This window comes from Equus caballus, chromosome 4 (assembly GCF_041296265.1).
Source record: "Equus caballus isolate H_3958 breed thoroughbred chromosome 4, TB-T2T, whole genome shotgun sequence".
In the NCBI taxonomy this organism is placed as follows: Eukaryota; Metazoa; Chordata; class Mammalia; order Perissodactyla; family Equidae; genus Equus; species Equus caballus.
Window position 1 is genome coordinate 53915478 of NC_091687.1, and position 17461 is coordinate 53932938.

The window sequence follows — 17461 nt, forward strand, 5'->3', positions numbered from 1 at the left end:
GCCAGTATTTCTTGCTCATGAATTTCTCCCTTGAACAATTCAGAGCGTGTTTTTTGGAGAGGAAATATCTGGCTTGTGGGGAGGTGGAAGTCTGAGCTTAGGTGTATTAGGAAGGAAGTCGCCCTATTAGGAAACATGGATATGGTTAAATGCATGTGGTAATAAGACTTGAATCAGTAGGTAATGTGACAATTTGATAATGCTGTGATAGGTTTGTACTCTAAATTCCATCATCAATTAGATTAAATTATTCCTTGTATAATTGCTTCAGTGATCTCTCAGTGAGGAAATAGTTGAAATATTTTGATGGTTTATTTTAATATTCCACTGACAGCTCAAAGTCACTTGCTTAGACTTTGGAAGGTGTGGTGATCCTGCAGATGGGGAAGATTTTAACAAATGTCTGTTCAGTACAGCAAAATGCTTCCCAAGTAGCAGAATTGGCTCGTGACTTATTTTCAGATGTCACATTTTGTTTCTATGAACTGCTATGTCTTTAATTCCAGTAGTGTAATGTTCAAAGTGTCCTGTATATCTGATTATGCATATAATTTTCATAAGAATTTACAATTTTGAAGTCTTTCCAAATCTAGGTTGTATAGTTGTCATAGCAGTGCTGTTAGATACTCACTAATGCTCCCTGTTGAGAGATGAGAAAATGCTTAATCATCCCTGGTGTGCACTTTTACTGTCAGCTTTCTGTAATGGGTTGGAGGTGTGTGAACTCAGCATAGAGCCCATTGTCTGTCTTGTTGACTGTCAGTTATAGATGCGAAGCGTTATGCAGATACTCTGCATGTTATTTTAGCCCTCACTAGAATTTGTGTCCAGAGGTATCATGGTCCTCATTTAAAGATGAGGAAACTGAAGGTCACAGGTGGTTAGCCTAGGGGGAGCTCTCTGGTAGGTGGTTGGTAGTTGCTCACACACTTAGGGTCAGGCTGCCAGGGTTTTTATCACACAAAGCTGCATACCTTGGGCTACCTACCACACAAAGCTCTGTGACCTTGGGAAAGTTTGTTAACCTCCGTAAGTCTTAGTTTCCTAATATATTGAAAGGACAATCATGGCAGTCTCCTAGGACTGTTAAGAAGATTAAATAAGATATAATACATGGAAGCTGCTTGCCATACAGTGTGTGCTCAGTACGTATCACATGTTATTGCTAAGGAAATTAAGACCACTCAGATGGTAGGAAGTAGCACTGATGACAGTACCCTACGTTATCTTCTTACTCTTCTATTGCTTTCTAATCAAGGCAAGAAATGTATATGTGAAAGTGAGTAGTAGTAATTAACATCTTCTAGCAATTTTACAAAGGGAGAGGGGGTCTGTGTGAGATCAAGAAATAGAGGACAAACTTGGTGGAAGGGCAAAAATTACATAGTTTGGATCAAGAGGCCAGGACATAAAATAAGTTTTCTAAAAAGGCACATTAGTATTCTTTTTAGATGAGAATGGGAAAGGAGTGCATCCTTCCTAGACTCATCTTTGCACAATATTCACATAAGTCTTTTGCTGATTGTTAACCTTAAACATGAGAGCAACAGAAATATGTTTACTTTTGGTAGAATTCTCCGGTGATCCTTCCCGAAAACGCATTGTTACTTTACTACTTGAGCAGGAGTTGTGTTGTTAAATATGTCCTTCCCACATTTAGAATTCTAAGTGTTGTTGTTTAGAAAGCGTTTGTTCTTTTTATTTTTGCTCCCTTTCAAGTTCCTGTAATATTTTAATTAAATCCCATTCTGGTACTTAATATTTTTGACATTCTTTTCCAGTTCTTCATTTCCACAGCTTATATTCCCAACTTAAAGGCAGAGTCTGTCTAATGTCTAATTACATTGGCTCATATCCCCAGTACAAGACCAGAAAAAATTGTGAGTTACTCTGAGATGAATGGTCTCTTTCATTTCTTATTCAGCTTCTCAGGGGTCCAGTAACTCTAGTTGGAACTGACATCAATCCCATTGATGAAAAATTAATTTTAAAAGATTCCTAATAAGATAATGTAGACATTTTAAATTTGACACTTAATATTTATACACTTTTAGGATTACTTTACTTTCATAATCTTAAGGGCTTTGATTTTGTTGTTTTCTTTTTAAAAGCAAATCTTATTGATATTTGGTATAACTCTTAAATTGTGCCTTATACTGGAGCTTAGGAAAAGTAGCAAAGTGTAGTTAACCCTGACATTGTGAGGTTTTAATGCATTCAGACAAGCTTGGCCATTAGAAAGCAAGCAGCACCAACGAAATGTACAGAATAGAAAGGGAGAAAAGCTCTTTCTCTCTTCTACCTTTCAACAAGAAAAGATTAAGCATTTCCTTTGGTCTTGATTAACTGTTAGGTCAATTAATTTACCTCAGATTATTTTATGGCCTAGGGAAATCTGTTCTCTGGCCTTTTGAAATTATTCTATTCAGAGGCTGAGTTTTGAGCCTCTTCTTTCAAAGAGGCATGTTTAAGTTCTGCAAAGGCAAGAACTTGGCAGTAAGATTCCAGTGTGACACATGCACTGACGATTTACCAGAAAATATACTTCTAACATGAAAATGTTGTATATGTGACGCTTTGCTCAAACCGAGAGAAAATCTGGATTTTAGTAAATCTCCAGTTTTTCACTGAGCCGGATGATCTTTCTCACACAAAAATCGAATGAAATAAATCTTAAAAGGAATCTCAAAGTCACTTTCATTTAATGGTTTCTTTTAAATATCAGGGGTTAAAAAGAGATCAGAAAAATGGAAGATAGTGTAATTCTATCTCAAAGGTTATACTTTGTAACAAGGCAGACCATGAGCTCTGGGAAAGAGTGCTACTAATTAAAGCTACCATTTAGTGAACTACTCCTGAGCTGCTGTATGCCAGGAACTTCACATATGTTCTCAGGATTCTTCTCAACAACCCTGCAGGATGGCTTTTTGTTGGTTGGTGGTTTTTTCAGTTACCACTTCATGTGTTAGGAGACAAGCTCAAAGAGCTCACACGTTTACTAAATGGCAGAGCTGAGATTTGAACTCAGTGCTGTGAGATGCCAGTAATCACGTGCTTTTAAGTGAGATAATCTTTGAGAGTGCTTGGAAAAATTCTAAGTAAGTAAATGGTAGCTATTATTATTTCTTTTCAGCTATGTTGCCTCTCAGACTACAGATATACACCCACACCCCCACACACACGTGATGAGGGAGGGAGATAGGAAGGCAGGGGAGGAGAAGAGAGAGAGCATTACAGCATGCTGCCTCCATCCAGTAGGAAGCATCCCACCGTGCAGCCGGACTTTCCTTCGTATATGTAATCCACAAGCAGTTAGAAGGTAATAATGAAAGAGAAGTCACTTTGCAAGATGTAATACCTGAGAACAAACACAAAAATGAATGTGCAAATCATTTCAGTGCACACCTTTAAAACACTGTAGCGACACAAAAAATACAGACTTGAGCAAATGGAAAAACACATGTTCTTGAACAGTGATTCAACAGCATAAAGATATTAATTCTCCATGAGTTGATTTATAAATTTTACATGAACCTAATAACAACACTAATAGTTTTTTACCCTAAAACTAGACAAAGGATTCTAAACTGAAAGGAAATACATCTCTTAGTAAGGCATACGGTTGATTCTTTCTCCTCATCACCACTAGTTCACTGATGTTTAGATAAATAATGTATAGATATTAAAATCATTTTTAGGGGCTGGCCCCATGGCTGAGTGGTTAAAGTTCTGCATGCTCCCTTTCAGTGGCCTGGGTTCTCAGGTTCAGATCCCGGTGTGGACATACTCCACTCTTCAGTCATGCTGTGGAGACAGCCTACATACAAAGTAGAGGAAGATTGGCATGGATGTTAGCTCAGAGTGAATCTTCCTCACCAAAAGAAAAAAAAAAACCCGCAACTTTTTCATAGGTTAAGTTCTGAGGAAGCTTATTCTCTTACATAAGTAGATAGGAATGGGAGGAGTGTTTATAGCAGCGCCATGCAATTCTTTGAAACTTGTAAGTTATGTGCCAAAAATCATATAGTGAATTCATCAAAAATTATTTTTAAGAATCTGCCAGCTGACTTGGGAAACCACTCATTGACAAAAGATTATCTACTTAGTCATTATAGTACCAGTAGACACCAGTATTTCAAATTGTCTGTTTGTTTGGTGTATAGAGGTTTTCCATTATAGCCCTTTGAAATTCCTTATTAAAAACTACCTACTGTATCATTGTTTCCCCTTTTTTCCATAGTTGCATTAAAATCCTCCCCAGCTGACAGAAATGGAGTCCAGGATAACTGTAGAACAAAATTCAGAGAAGGCCTGAACTTGCAAGAAGGAGAATTCTTATTACAGGTAAGTTTTAGTAAATATAATTTCATATAATAAGGGGAATTGTAAATGGGAAATTAATTAATCAGTCTTTTAATTATTTCCAGTTTATTTAGAACTTACCCAATGTTTCATGCCACTTTCATCTGAACTGCAATGGTGGTGTTAATGCTGGTACACCAAAAAATGGAATTTTATGAAGTAGATTAGTTAAAAGTCTAGTTATCAGTTTCTCTGTTGTATTTCTTTAAATAGCAAAAACTCCTAGATTATTTTAAAAGTTTTCATTTAAGACATTGGATTTATATTTACTTTTTCAGTAATATAGCTCTATTAAAGTAGTTAATTATATTTATTTAATAGTTTGAAAGTCTTAACCTGAATTTTATTTTTTTCAACGTGTTCTCGTAACTGCATTGTCCTTTAGCTGCCATGTGTGACTTATCAACATGCTGCAGATTTTCTCAGCAATTGTAAGCCCTATTTTTATGCTTTAGAACTTGGAGGGTTTGTAGTAGACTTGTCTAAAAATATTGTAAATCTTCTTTTACTCTATTTCTTTCTCTTAGAACTAATATGATGCTTGATTCTCAGTTAAAATTCTCGGGTACTTATTTTGTTGAAGAAGGATGCAATGAAGATATGTGCTGTTGCTATTATGTTATAATTTTCAATTCCACCCAGTTAACTGAGTGAAGAACTTAGTTCTTAGAACCATTTGTCAAAAAGTAGCCACAAGTTTTAGTAACTCCATTAGTCCATTCAATAAATGCTTAAGTGTAACCTAACAATTTATAACATTTTTTATTATAATTTTGTAACTGTGTTCCAATTCCTGATAGTGAAAATTAACTTTTGCTTCCATTATGTTAAACAAATTAAATATATTCAAGCATGAGTCCTTCTCCTGCCCTCGGCTGAGGATCTTTATATATTAACTGAAACATAAAGACTTCATATTCAGGTCATAGTAAAACATTCTAATAATTGCCACTTAATGTGACTAAACACACATCTTGGGATATGTAGTAAAGTAGTAAATAAATTCTTTATTTCAAGTGAAAATAGACAAATATGGAATTTTTGACACTCAGTTAACTGGTTTAAATTATGGGCCAGTGGTTTTTATTTTTCTCAGAGTATTTAGACAAATTGTAAACATAACCTATTTCAAGAACACAGAATAAGAATAATACTAATGCCAAACTAGTGTCATTTTAATTATCTGAAAATTAGAAACATTTATGTATTTAAAATAAATGCACCTGTTATGAATTATATTGGGTACCATTTGTAGATGACTCTGCAATAGGCAGCATCACATACAATATGGTTTGCTCAGGACCATGTTTTTCTGTTGTCGCTTATGAAGCAGATGACCGAAAGCATTGCAGACATGAAAAAATGGCATATTTCATTATATATAGTTGCCATAATGGCATCTTACTCTATAATTTTAGCATGTGGTTATCAACCAATTACCCCTAAGATGCAGAGGATATTTCCAGAGATAGAGCATACCACTTGGCTTGAAACTTTTGATGAGAAATCTTTTCCTTTGGTTTTAACAAAGGACACACCTGAAGAAACTGTTACAAAATATTTTATTAAAAATTTAAAAAATTTACTCTCTAGATTAGCTTAAATTTACTATTTTATAATAAAAATGACGTTTTGTATCTTTATTATTTCCTTCAAATGCTTATTTTTATATATTTAAACATGTCTGCTGCTGTTTAATGCTGTGCTTATTAAAATCGGCAGCTTCATTTTTGAGTTAATAGCAGTTGAAATTGTAAATAACAGTATCAATGGCAGTTTACTTCTTATAACAAATAGTAAGTCAGCCTCAACATGATTTCAGCTAGGTAGGGCAAATCTTTGTGACTAAGACTAAACAGTGATAATCTTTTATTAATATGTAATCACCATGTTAATTTCTCTGTTAATTTACTGAGATAATACAGTATAAGTAATAACCTTGTTCCACATGGTATGTAAGATCATTTGAGATATACATAAAATTGGTATGCATATATTCTTTGGAAAGGCTTTTTGTTTTATTTCTGACAATTAACATTTGTCTGGAAGGGTTTGATATTGTGCCTTAAATTATCTTTGTGTCTTCTGGCATAATGAGCTTATTGGAAAGCACTAAATCCGCTTCACTGTTTGAAAAAGCTTGGTACTCTACAAAGTCATATGCATGTAATCAGTGGATACTGTTCTCTAGAAAGAATGTGTTTTCAGGGTGAAACAATACAAAAATAGGAAAATACTATTACTGCCAACTAAAATTTAAGACTATTCCATTTTGGAAGTGTTAATCATTAACGTATAAGTTCCTGGCGAGTCACCCGCATTCTTCTTGCTGGGGAAATTGCCGGGTAATATGAGGTGTGATCTCTGAAATCAAGCGCCTTAGAGCCCAGTTGTGATTGGAAGAGTTGCAGTCCCGCAGCAGTTGGTGAGCAATATGCATAAAGGCAGCAGATCACGATAGTTAGGTGGGCAGCCTTCAGAGCCAGCCTGAGGCTACCTCCTGGCTCAGCTTTTTCTTACCTGTGTGACTTTGGACAAGTTACTATACAGTTCATTTCCTCAGATTCCTTGATTGTAAAACTGGAAATGGCACCTACCCCCTCAAAGGATTGTTTGGGAAATTAAAACACTTGAATACATAAAAATATGTAGAAATGTAGCCATTAAATAGTAGGTGCTATTTGTTGTTTTTGTATTGCAGTTCTCAGAAGTATAGACAAAGGATCTTGAAGGTGAAAGGGATTAGAGTGAAAAGGAAGACAGTCGCTGTATTTCATTTACCTCATCTAATAATGAGAGTGTCTGTTAGACTGTGTGAGCATCGATAGCACAGGGGCAATATCTTGTTAATTCCTGAATCCCAGTATTTAGTATGGGTCCTGTTTGGTACGTGATAGTTTACTTAAACTGTTGACTAAACTAATTGCTGTCATTTTTAGACTTCTTTATAGTTCACAAAGCACAGATGTGGAAATCTTTATTTGCTCCTTTCCACAACCTTACATTATAGTAATGGTGCTTTACACTAGTTAAGTGCCAACTCTGTGCCAGGCACTGAGTTAGATGAGACATAGTTATGATATCCACCTGATAAAGTGCCTGTTTTTCAAATGATAACACTAAAGCTTGAAGGGGTAAATAACTTAACCAAAGCTACACAGCTGGTAAGAGACTGAGATAGGAATCTAGTCCAAATCTGTCAAACTCCCAGCTGTATTGTTCTTATACTAGAAGGTACCATGTCTCCTTTTACTTGAAGAAGAGAGTCTCAGAAGGGTTTAGTCATGATCACATAGCAAAGAATAGATCAAGTACTGAGTTGAACTCAAGCAGAAAATAGTGAGGGCCTACAGAATTAAAATATGTGATAACAATACATGTTTCAAGTGATCTAAATACTTTTGTTATCTAAGAACAGAGAGAGATTAACATTGGATTTGAATAACCACTAAAAGAATAGAAGAAGAGAGTTTAACTTCCAAACTGAAAGAAGGAAAGAAAAAGAAATAAAAAATAATTGGCCCAAAGCAGGCAAAATGGAAAGAAAAAGAAGTACGGATGGAACAAATAGAAATAGGACATATAAAATGATAGCTTTAAACCTAAATATATCAGTAATTTTATTAAATTTAAATGGACTACATTTGTTATATATCGTCTGACTTGTGTATATTTGTATTATGTGTTTATTAGATGTGTTTTATGTATAGTCCATATATGTGTATTTTATCTTCTGATAACAAGTTTATAAATGTTTTATAATACTTTGAGAGTATCAGGTTTCCTGTTTTATCAGTGCTTGAACTGTCTTTGCACAAAGATTTTCTCCTATCAGATTTCTAACGATCTAATAGCATCTTTACACACTATCTTCCTCTAAAAAGCAGTGTGACAGATTATAGTAAGTGATGTTTATAAAGCTTCTGTTTAAAAAACATGTAGAATACATTTAAAACAAAATCTGAAGCATGATGAAGAAACCAATTTTCTATTAAAGTTATTGTGAATTGAGCATTAAATTCAGCAGTGAGCTTTTCCTTAGCCAAATCAAAAGGTGGAAATAGATTCCTCTCACTCCACGGGTAGGTGGGATGTCTGTGCTTATGAGGTATAATTATTTTAATCATTTTAAAGAGAAGATTTTTCAGCAGTGAAAGAAGCACCTTTAACTGAAGTCAATATTTATTAGTGACAGTATGGTTATTTAGTCCTAAGCATTACTAATTTTATAACTTTTTCCTTGTAGGCTCTGAATGGCTTTGTGCTGGTTGTCACTACAGATGCTTTGGTCTTTTATGCTTCTTCTACTATACAAGATTACCTAGGGTTTCAGCAGGTAAGTATATTTTTCTTAGCTCATTTTAAATTTTTTTAGGAAATTAAATTTCTACTTTTTATATATCTTATTCTTTAGGGATGCAATTAGTCATTTACATATGTAAAATATCAATTAAAATATATATGCTGTAGAATAAAAATTATGTATTTGCAGCTATATATTTTTATACTATTAATTTACTGGATTATAATTTCCTTAAATGTTGTGTGATGCATGGATATTGTGTTTCTTCTTTCACTTATTAAGGAACTCTTATATATAAGGAACTTTCAGGTAAGGGGCGGATGGGGTTCAGATGCGGGTAGACAAGGGAACATTTGCCATCAAATTAATTATAGATACTGAAGGGCATATGACAGCCATCAAACAAATGAGGTGATATGTAAAGGGACAAGCAAAATACTAAAGCTTATTCCTTTAATTCTGATTTATGTGGATTATGGAAGCTTTCCTGAAGGAAGTGGCAGTTAAGCTAACCTAAAGAAAGTGTAGGATTTAGATGGGTGGACTGTTGTGGAGGGAACACAGGGAGGAAAAGATCTAAGTACTGTCGGCAGTATTCTGGAAGTCCTTAAAGGATGTGAGCCAATCTGGTTTAACATTATTGAGTGGATGGTGAAGAAATGGAGGTAAGGTATTTGGTGTATTTGAGGGATAAGAACATGTGATATGACTTGAGAACAGTTTGTAAGTACATTTGGATGCCAGCTGTTCTTATGTATCCATAGTTCTTAAATTCCAGTGTGCATCGGAATCACCTGAAGAACTTGATAAAACTTCATAAAATCTTTGGGCCTCTTCCTTAGACATTCTGGTTCAGTAGGTGGGAGTGGGGCCCATGAATTTGCATTTCTAACAAGCTCACAAGTGATGCCAAGGCTGCTGATTTGAATAGCACTGTCTACACTGGTATATAGACTGAAGTTTAAACTATGTTATATACACAATGGAAGCCACTAAAGGGTGTTTTTGTTAGGGGAATGTGTGTGCTCCGATCTGTGTTTCAGATGATAACTCTGGCAGTTCTGTCGGGGATGGCAGAGAGGTGGTTTAATGCTAGAAGATTAAGTTCATAGGGAGGTTTAAGTTTAGTTCGCTAAAGTAGTAGAATTTGACTACGGTCACAAAGCCTAACTTTCAGTCTTTTTGAATTTTAAAGAAAATATACTAATATCCATTGAAAAGCCTGTTTGAAAATTAATTACATAACTGTCTTAATCATTATTTGATAGTGTGATTCATAACAACTAAGAAATCAAACAGATTGGCTATTTCTCAATCTATTTTTTTCCTCATATATGCACTTAGCCTGGATGGTCTTTAAGAAACCACTCATATCTGACGTTGGTGTGGTTTAAGGCACAATTTTTTAAAATGCCTAGTTGTGACTCATTAGTGGGTAATGAAATTGATATGGTGGATCACCATCAACCATTCTTTTTAGTTGTTTAGAATGGAATCAAATATACAATATCATCACACACAAAAAATATTTTGTGAAACTTTTTCCGGTTGTGTATATGAATGTGTATGCACACATGTGATGGATGGAAAATGTGTTTCTTAGCCTGAGTTGCAATTAAAAAAGTTAGAAAAATTCTGGTTTGAGGGCTACGAGCTCAGCACTATAGTAAATGCTGAGAGGCAAGGGGTTTGAGGAAAGATTCTGACCTGGTGAAGGCATAATCCCTTACTCTTAGGGAATTTATCAGAAGTAAAAATTTAATGTAAAGGAAATTATTAGAGAACAGTGAAGGAAATACATAATACTATGAAGCCTAGAGAAGTCAAAGACGACTGGATGTTCAGACAAGGTTTTGTGAAGTAAGATTTAAATGCTCAGTAAATGGATAAAAATAAGCAGAACTTACTGTGTTACAATTAAGGAATGGAGAGGTGACATGACCGAAGAGCACTCACATAGGGGAGTAATGGCAAATAATTTTTGGGTCTGTTACAGTGCTGGTCTCTGGCCAGCATTTCCTGTGCTGGATCACTGGAGAGCTTTGCAGTCATTTGATTGCATTCTTCACAACTAACAAGCACCCACTAATCTAGCTAGGTTTTGAAATTACTTTGGTAATCCACAGTTTTTTAAATCATTGCTTTTTAAAAATTTCCCTGTATCTTTTTTCTTTAGTCTGATGTCATACATCAGAGTGTGTATGAACTTATCCATACTGAAGACCGAGCTGAGTTTCAGCGTCAGCTACACTGGGCATTAAGCCCCTCGCAGTGTACAGACTCTGGACAAAGAATTGATGGTAAGAATGTTTAAACAGGTGGCCATGGTGATTTTTTAATATAACTCTGTGAAAAGAGACGAATGACATTTAGGGGCATAGAACTCCACAGTGAAGGCTGGGAAGAAGAGGAAGGACACGAATCTGTAGCTGTAGACCAGAGCCAGGTCACAGAGAGCCTGATGACCGAAGGAATGTTTTGACAGATGACAGCCATCAGTGAACTTCAGGCGAGAGAGTGTCGCCATACTCAGTAATATATTTTATAAAAATAACTCTTATACTGTTGTGAAAGATGGGAAAGAGTGTATAAGGTTGATACTGGAGTGTGTATAAATTGTTCTGTATTTAAAATGCACCAAATAAAAAAGCAAACTAGCATGGGCAAGTAAAAAATACGTTTGCATGCATGTAGTATTTTCAGATGTCTGTGAAAGTGTTAAAAAGAAAAAAACACATTAGAAAATATGGAAATTGTTGATAGTGATAGCTCAGTAGAAATAAAAACAAACTGAGTAGGTAAAAATTCTATGTAGTACAAGTGATATTCAGTGTTTTAGGTTCTTTTCATTAGCTCCTTTTCTGAAAACGACTGTTTTTTTGTATTCAGAACACGGGCTCCAGTTTAGAAATTAGCATAGATTTCTGCTATTTTAAACACTTAATTTTATAGCCAAATGGAAAGTAAATTTGTGTTGCTATTATTTCTGCAGAAGCTAATGGCCTCCCACAGCCAGCAGTCTATTACAACCCAGAGCAGCTTCCTCCAGAAAACTCTTCTTTTATGGAGCGGTGCTTTGTCTGCCGACTAAGGTGTCTGCTGGATAACTCATCTGGTTTTCTGGTAAGGTGCAAAATCTTAGGATACTGGCATTTACTATTAAGTTTTAGAAAATAAAAAAGAAAAGTGAAACCAATTTCCTTTGGTTATATTTGTGTTTGGTTTTAAAAATCTACTTTATCAAATAATTTGATAAAGGAAAGTAACTTTTTAAAAATCATTATCTCAGGTTTTATAATATCTTCCATAACTCAAAATCTCTATCCTTTAGGATGCAGTAATGAAGACGGAGTGAAATAACATGGAATCTTGTATTTGGCCTATTTTTAAGACTTGTTAGGTATAAGACAGAGAACTATGTAGCCTTGCTTTAGCAGCAGAAGCTTACCCTCTGGATTTAATGCCTGCTAGATGGAAAAGTGATCATGGCCTTTTCCACAAGGCTAGAATAACTGCCAAATAGAGAAATGATTGTATATTCATGATTGCAGAATCGTCTGGTTTGAGATGCTGCTACGTAGTCTGAACACCTGAGTAGTATAACCAGGGAGCAACTTAGACAGGATACTTAAGAGTGGAGATGGTCCATCCTCTCAACTGTCTGTATCCTTAAAATAGTGCACTCCATCAGGCACAGGAGAAGAGAATACAAAGCATGTTGCATATTAATTTTATAAATTATCAGGAATTTTAAAACAGATAATCAAATCTTAAATTAAACAATAGCAAACAATGATTTTTGTTGGTTTATTCCTGAAGGTAATTTTGCTGACCCAGAGTTAGGATTGTGCTTTGAGATAGTTTTGCTAGTACCAATGATCAATTAGTATGTATTTCTGTGATGGAATTTCTTTGTGTAATTGAGTCTTTTCTTCCTTGTGCTGCTATTATATTGATGTCAGATTTATCCCTTGGCGTGGTTAATACTGTTTTAAGCAACTAAATTGATCATGTTCGTATTTAAATTGTCTTTGTTTCTTGTATTCTAAAATTATTCTTTATTTTTACTTTAATAGAGTTCTGCATTCTTTTCATGATTTCATGATTCATTTTAGTGTTTTAATAAAATTGTATGTTTTCTCTGTATAAAAGGTTACCATGAGTTATGAAATACACTGTGAGCTATAAAATATGGCTCATAGTACACTTGAAAATTAATGTATACTTGATGACTTTATCACCATTCATTCATTCAGGAAATATGTATTGAGTGCCCAGTGTGCCCGGAGCTGTGCTGGGTGTGAATGATAGGGCAGTTAATTGCAGGCTCCTAAAATGATATAGGTATTCTCGTTGTGACCATTAAAAAAGCAAGGAGTGGTCCTCATACTCCTTTTCGAGATGGCTTCAGTGGACTTCCTTTGTAGAAAGGAATGGAACTAGGATTTGTCAGCCTCAGGAGCTTTTATGGAATGATCAAGAACACTGGAAATGACATAAATGAGCCTTTTAAAAAGGAACAATTTTAAAGTGTTAGTTTTAATAAACTGTTTTTGGTTTTTTAAGGCAATGAATTTCCAAGGGAGGTTAAAGTATCTTCATGGACAAAACAAGAAAGGGAAAGATGGATCAATACTTCCACCTCAGTTGGCTTTGTTTGCAATAGCTACTCCACTTCAGCCACCATCCATCCTTGAAATTCGGACCAAAAATTTCATCTTTAGAACCAAACACAAACTAGACTTTACACCTATTGGTTGTGATGCCAAGTAAGTAACACTTCTTCAGTTTAATTTCATCAAATGTGTGTTGTGTTGCAGTAAGTCTCTCTTAGCATGTAAAACATATAGTGTAGATTATAATATTGTTTATTATCATATTAGCTATTATTCCTACTCTTTTTTTTTTTTTTAAAGATTTTTTTATTTTTTCCTTTTTCTCCCCAAAGCCCCCCGGTACGTAGTTGTGTATTCTTCGTTGTGGGTTCTTCTAGTTGTGGCATGTGGGATGCTGCCTCAGCGTGGTCTGGTGAGCAGTGCCATGTCCGTGCCCAGGATTCGAACTAACGAAACACTGGGCCGCCTGCAGCGGAGCGCGCGAACGTAACCACTCGGCCACGGGGCCAGCCCCATTATTCCTACTCTTTTAATGTAGCCTTTTAAAATAAAATAATTTCATCAGACTCACAAATCATCTTATTTTGTAATGTTTCACAATACTTGCCACGATTTCTGTATCATAAAGATGATATGCTTATATTAGTAAGATTTGGTTTCCTGATGCCATTTATTGTTGGTTTGTTTTACATTTTTAAATTGTACAAACTTTGTTTGATTTTTAGCCCTAGAAGTTTAGTAACTTTCAGAAAATTATGAAGTAGACTGTGATATTAGCATTTGTATCATATCAAAACATACCATTGCTTTTCTCCTTTCTAATATGGAAATGCAGGCAGGTTTGCATTACCCGGTCCTCAAAATGGAGTACAAGCTTTCTAGATTTTTATTAAATATTTTGTTTTACCTACATAATCTACTCTATTAAATTCCTCTTTAGCCATACTAATTTACATGGTCTTCATTCAGGAGAAGAAAATAGTGTAAAACTGAAATTTGCAACCATAAGCAAAAGAGAGCAATTACATAAAAGTGGTTAATTATTTCTACCTGCTGATGTGAAATTCTGAATGTCAAGTAAAATAGCACAGAAAATAGCATTTAACCAGTGAATTTATATTGGTTACTACATTTATGAAAGATTTTCATTTCATTCTTATTTTACTTGTTTTTTTTAAACAGAGGAACCATTATTTTAGGCTATACTGAAGCAGAGCTGTGCATGAGAGGATCAGGATACCAGTTCGTTCATGCTGCTGATATGCTTTATTGCGCTGAGTACCATCTCCGGAGTAAGTTGTAGTTCCTGAAGAATGTGTCTGTAACAACAGCATATACTCTAGTACATGTTTCAGATTATTACATAATGTTCTGTGTCTAAGGAAACTATTTGGATAAACTTCTACTCAGCATCATACATTATGATTAATCTGTGTTACAAACTTTATTCATTAACGGCTCTACAGCTGCCACAGAGAAATATATAGTAGTTTAATTACTGGGAAAATGAGTGTTTTTGTCTTATGTTTTGCTCAGGAGGTTTTTAATGGCATCATGATTGACTCATAAATCTGTGTTAATCTGGATTATACTTTAAAATTGTGTAGTAAAATATTAAGCTATAGGAAATATTCCCTTTTTAAAATGAAAATGATTTTTCTTTTCTCCCCAAACTCTATACTCTTTGTACTTTCATGTGTTACTAGAATTGTCTGACTGACTTAATGTTCCCACCTTTTAAATAATAAATTGTCTGAAATAGGAAAAAATAATTCTAAAGAACTATTTCTATGCATATTAATATACTGTGTTTAAAAGTTGTCAAGATATCGATTATCTTTGGTGATGAATGAAATACATTCAGAAATATGTCAGAGGGGCTTTGTTTCAGAGATTTTCTTGAATACGTTGATTTGGGGTTTGATAATTTAATTTTTTATTTTATTTTAGTGATTAAGACTGGAGAGAGTGGCATGACAGTGTTCAGGCTTCTTACCAAAGAAAATCGATGGGCCTGGGTCCAATCTAACGCACGCTTAGTTTATAAAAACGGAAGACCAGATTATATCATTGCAACTCAGAGACCTCTAACGTAAGCACAAAGACAGAATGTTTCATGTTTTTGTTTTTTCTTTTAATAACAGTTTGTTTTATAAATCCTCTTACGTGAAAACTTAAAAATACAATCTAAGAGAATTTACTCTGGAAATAAAACTTGAAAAGTTAAAGTAATATCTATAAGAAAGAAGAAAGCATAGGTGAAGGCCATTGAGAAGATGGGATTGACAAACTTTATCGAAGAACTAAATATGTAGAGCTACGGTGAGACAGTAATCAAGGAAGATCCGGGGTTTATCCTGGGTGTATGAAGGAGAGATGAAAAGCTAATCCCATCTGTAAAATAAAATAAAAATAGAACAGTGCTTTGTTTGGCCTGTGTTTTCTAAGCAAGCAGTGACTTTTAAGTTTCCTATATATTCTGGAAATTACTATTTTGTCAAATATTTGTGTTGCAAATGTTTTCTCTACTCTGGAGAATTGACTTTTGTGTGTGGCTTGATATAAGGATCAACATTAATCTTTTTTCCCTTATGTGTATATGCAGTTGACCAGTAACATTTATGGAAAAGGCCTTTTCCCCACTGCACTGCATGTTGGTCGGGGAATTGATCTGTGGTTCTGTTTTTGGACTCACGTATGTTCCATGGGTCTAGTTGTCTATTTTTACACCAACAGCACATTGTCTTAATTACTCTATCTTTATAATAAGTCTTAAGATCTGAGTGTATGCCTCCCATTTTATTTGTTTAAGATTTTTGTTGTTGTTCTCCTTCAAGATGGTCTTGGCTCTTCTTTGTTGTTGTTACATGCTGTCAAGTCTGCTCTGACTCCTGGAAACGCCATGAAAGAGTGATGTCCACAATGTGCCGTCCTCAATAGTCCTACTCAGCCTCAGTCAGCTTCTGTAGACTCATGCCTATGGCCTTTTCTTCCTGTCAGTTAGCCTGCTTCACTGTCCAGCTTTCACACCCATACATAGTAATTGGGAATACCAGGGTGTGGATAATCTTGGCCTTAGTCTCTGATGGCACTTCCTTACACTTGATGATCTTTCTTAATTCTTCCATTGCTGCCCTTCCAAGTCTCAGTGTTCTCTTGATTTCTTGGCTGCAGTCTCCATTTAAATTGATGCCTGAACCAAAGTAAACAAAATCTTTGAGAATTTCAATGTCTTTGTTGTCTTTACCCTTTATATTTCCATATACATTTTAGAAACCAGTTGTCAATTCCCACTAGAAAATTGTTGGGATTTTGAATGGGATTACATTTTGGGAGAATTAACATCTTTATAATATTGAATCTTTCAATCCGTGAACATGGTGATTGTATATATACACTTACGTGCATATACATATGGGTACATGGGTATGTATATATCTATGTCTTTATCTCAATAATGGGTTGTAGTTTTCTTACCTGAGTCTTGTACAGCTTTTATTAATTTTATTCTTAGATATTTGATGTTTTGTGATGCTGTTTTAAATGGTGTATATATTTTGTAATTTCTAACTGTTCATTGCTATTATATAGAAATAGTTGATTTTTTAATATTAACTTGTATCCAATGACCTTACAAGATTCACTTATTAATTCTAATAAGGTGACTGTATTCTTCAAGATTTTTTACTACATACCGTGTTGATTGCAAATAATTTTTTAAATTTTAATCTTTACACATTTTAGAGGGTTTTGTTTTATTTTCCCCTATTGCTCTGGCTAGGCCCTCAGTACAATGAAATAGAAATAATGATATCACATTTCATCTTTGTCTTATTCCCACCTTAAGGGGAATGGCTTTAATATTTTACCATTAAGTATGATGTTTGTAGTAGTGTTTTGTTTTTTGTTATTTTCATAAATACTGGGGTTTTTTTTAAGATTTAAAAGGTTCCCTTCTCTCTGGTTTACTAAATGTTTGATCATAAATGGGTATTGAATTTTATCAAATACTTCCTCTGCATACATTGACATCATGATGATTTTTCTCCTTTATCGTCTTATTTTCTTTTTACTGTATAAGATCTGTAGTGATGTTCTTTTAAGAAACATTTCCTGATGTTAGAAATCTGTGCCCTCTCTCTTCATATTGCTAGAAGGCCATTAATGTGATTAGTTTTCT

At 34.6% G+C, this 17461-nt stretch overlaps 1 protein-coding gene across 1 annotated transcript in view; it reads left to right on the plus strand.

The window, feature by feature from the left end:
- The window catches only part of AHR (aryl hydrocarbon receptor), a 47259-nt gene that overhangs the window by 22750 nt on the left and 7048 nt on the right, over positions 1–17461 (plus strand). Inside the window, exons 3-9 of the mRNA XM_023639324.2 lie at positions 4241–4344; positions 8609–8698; positions 10842–10965; positions 11658–11788; positions 13232–13434; positions 14464–14573; positions 15232–15373. Coding sequence (XP_023495092.1) covers positions 4241–4344; positions 8609–8698; positions 10842–10965; positions 11658–11788; positions 13232–13434; positions 14464–14573; positions 15232–15373 — 904 coding nt within the window. The remainder of the gene's footprint in view (positions 1–4240; positions 4345–8608; positions 8699–10841; positions 10966–11657; positions 11789–13231; positions 13435–14463; positions 14574–15231; positions 15374–17461) is intronic.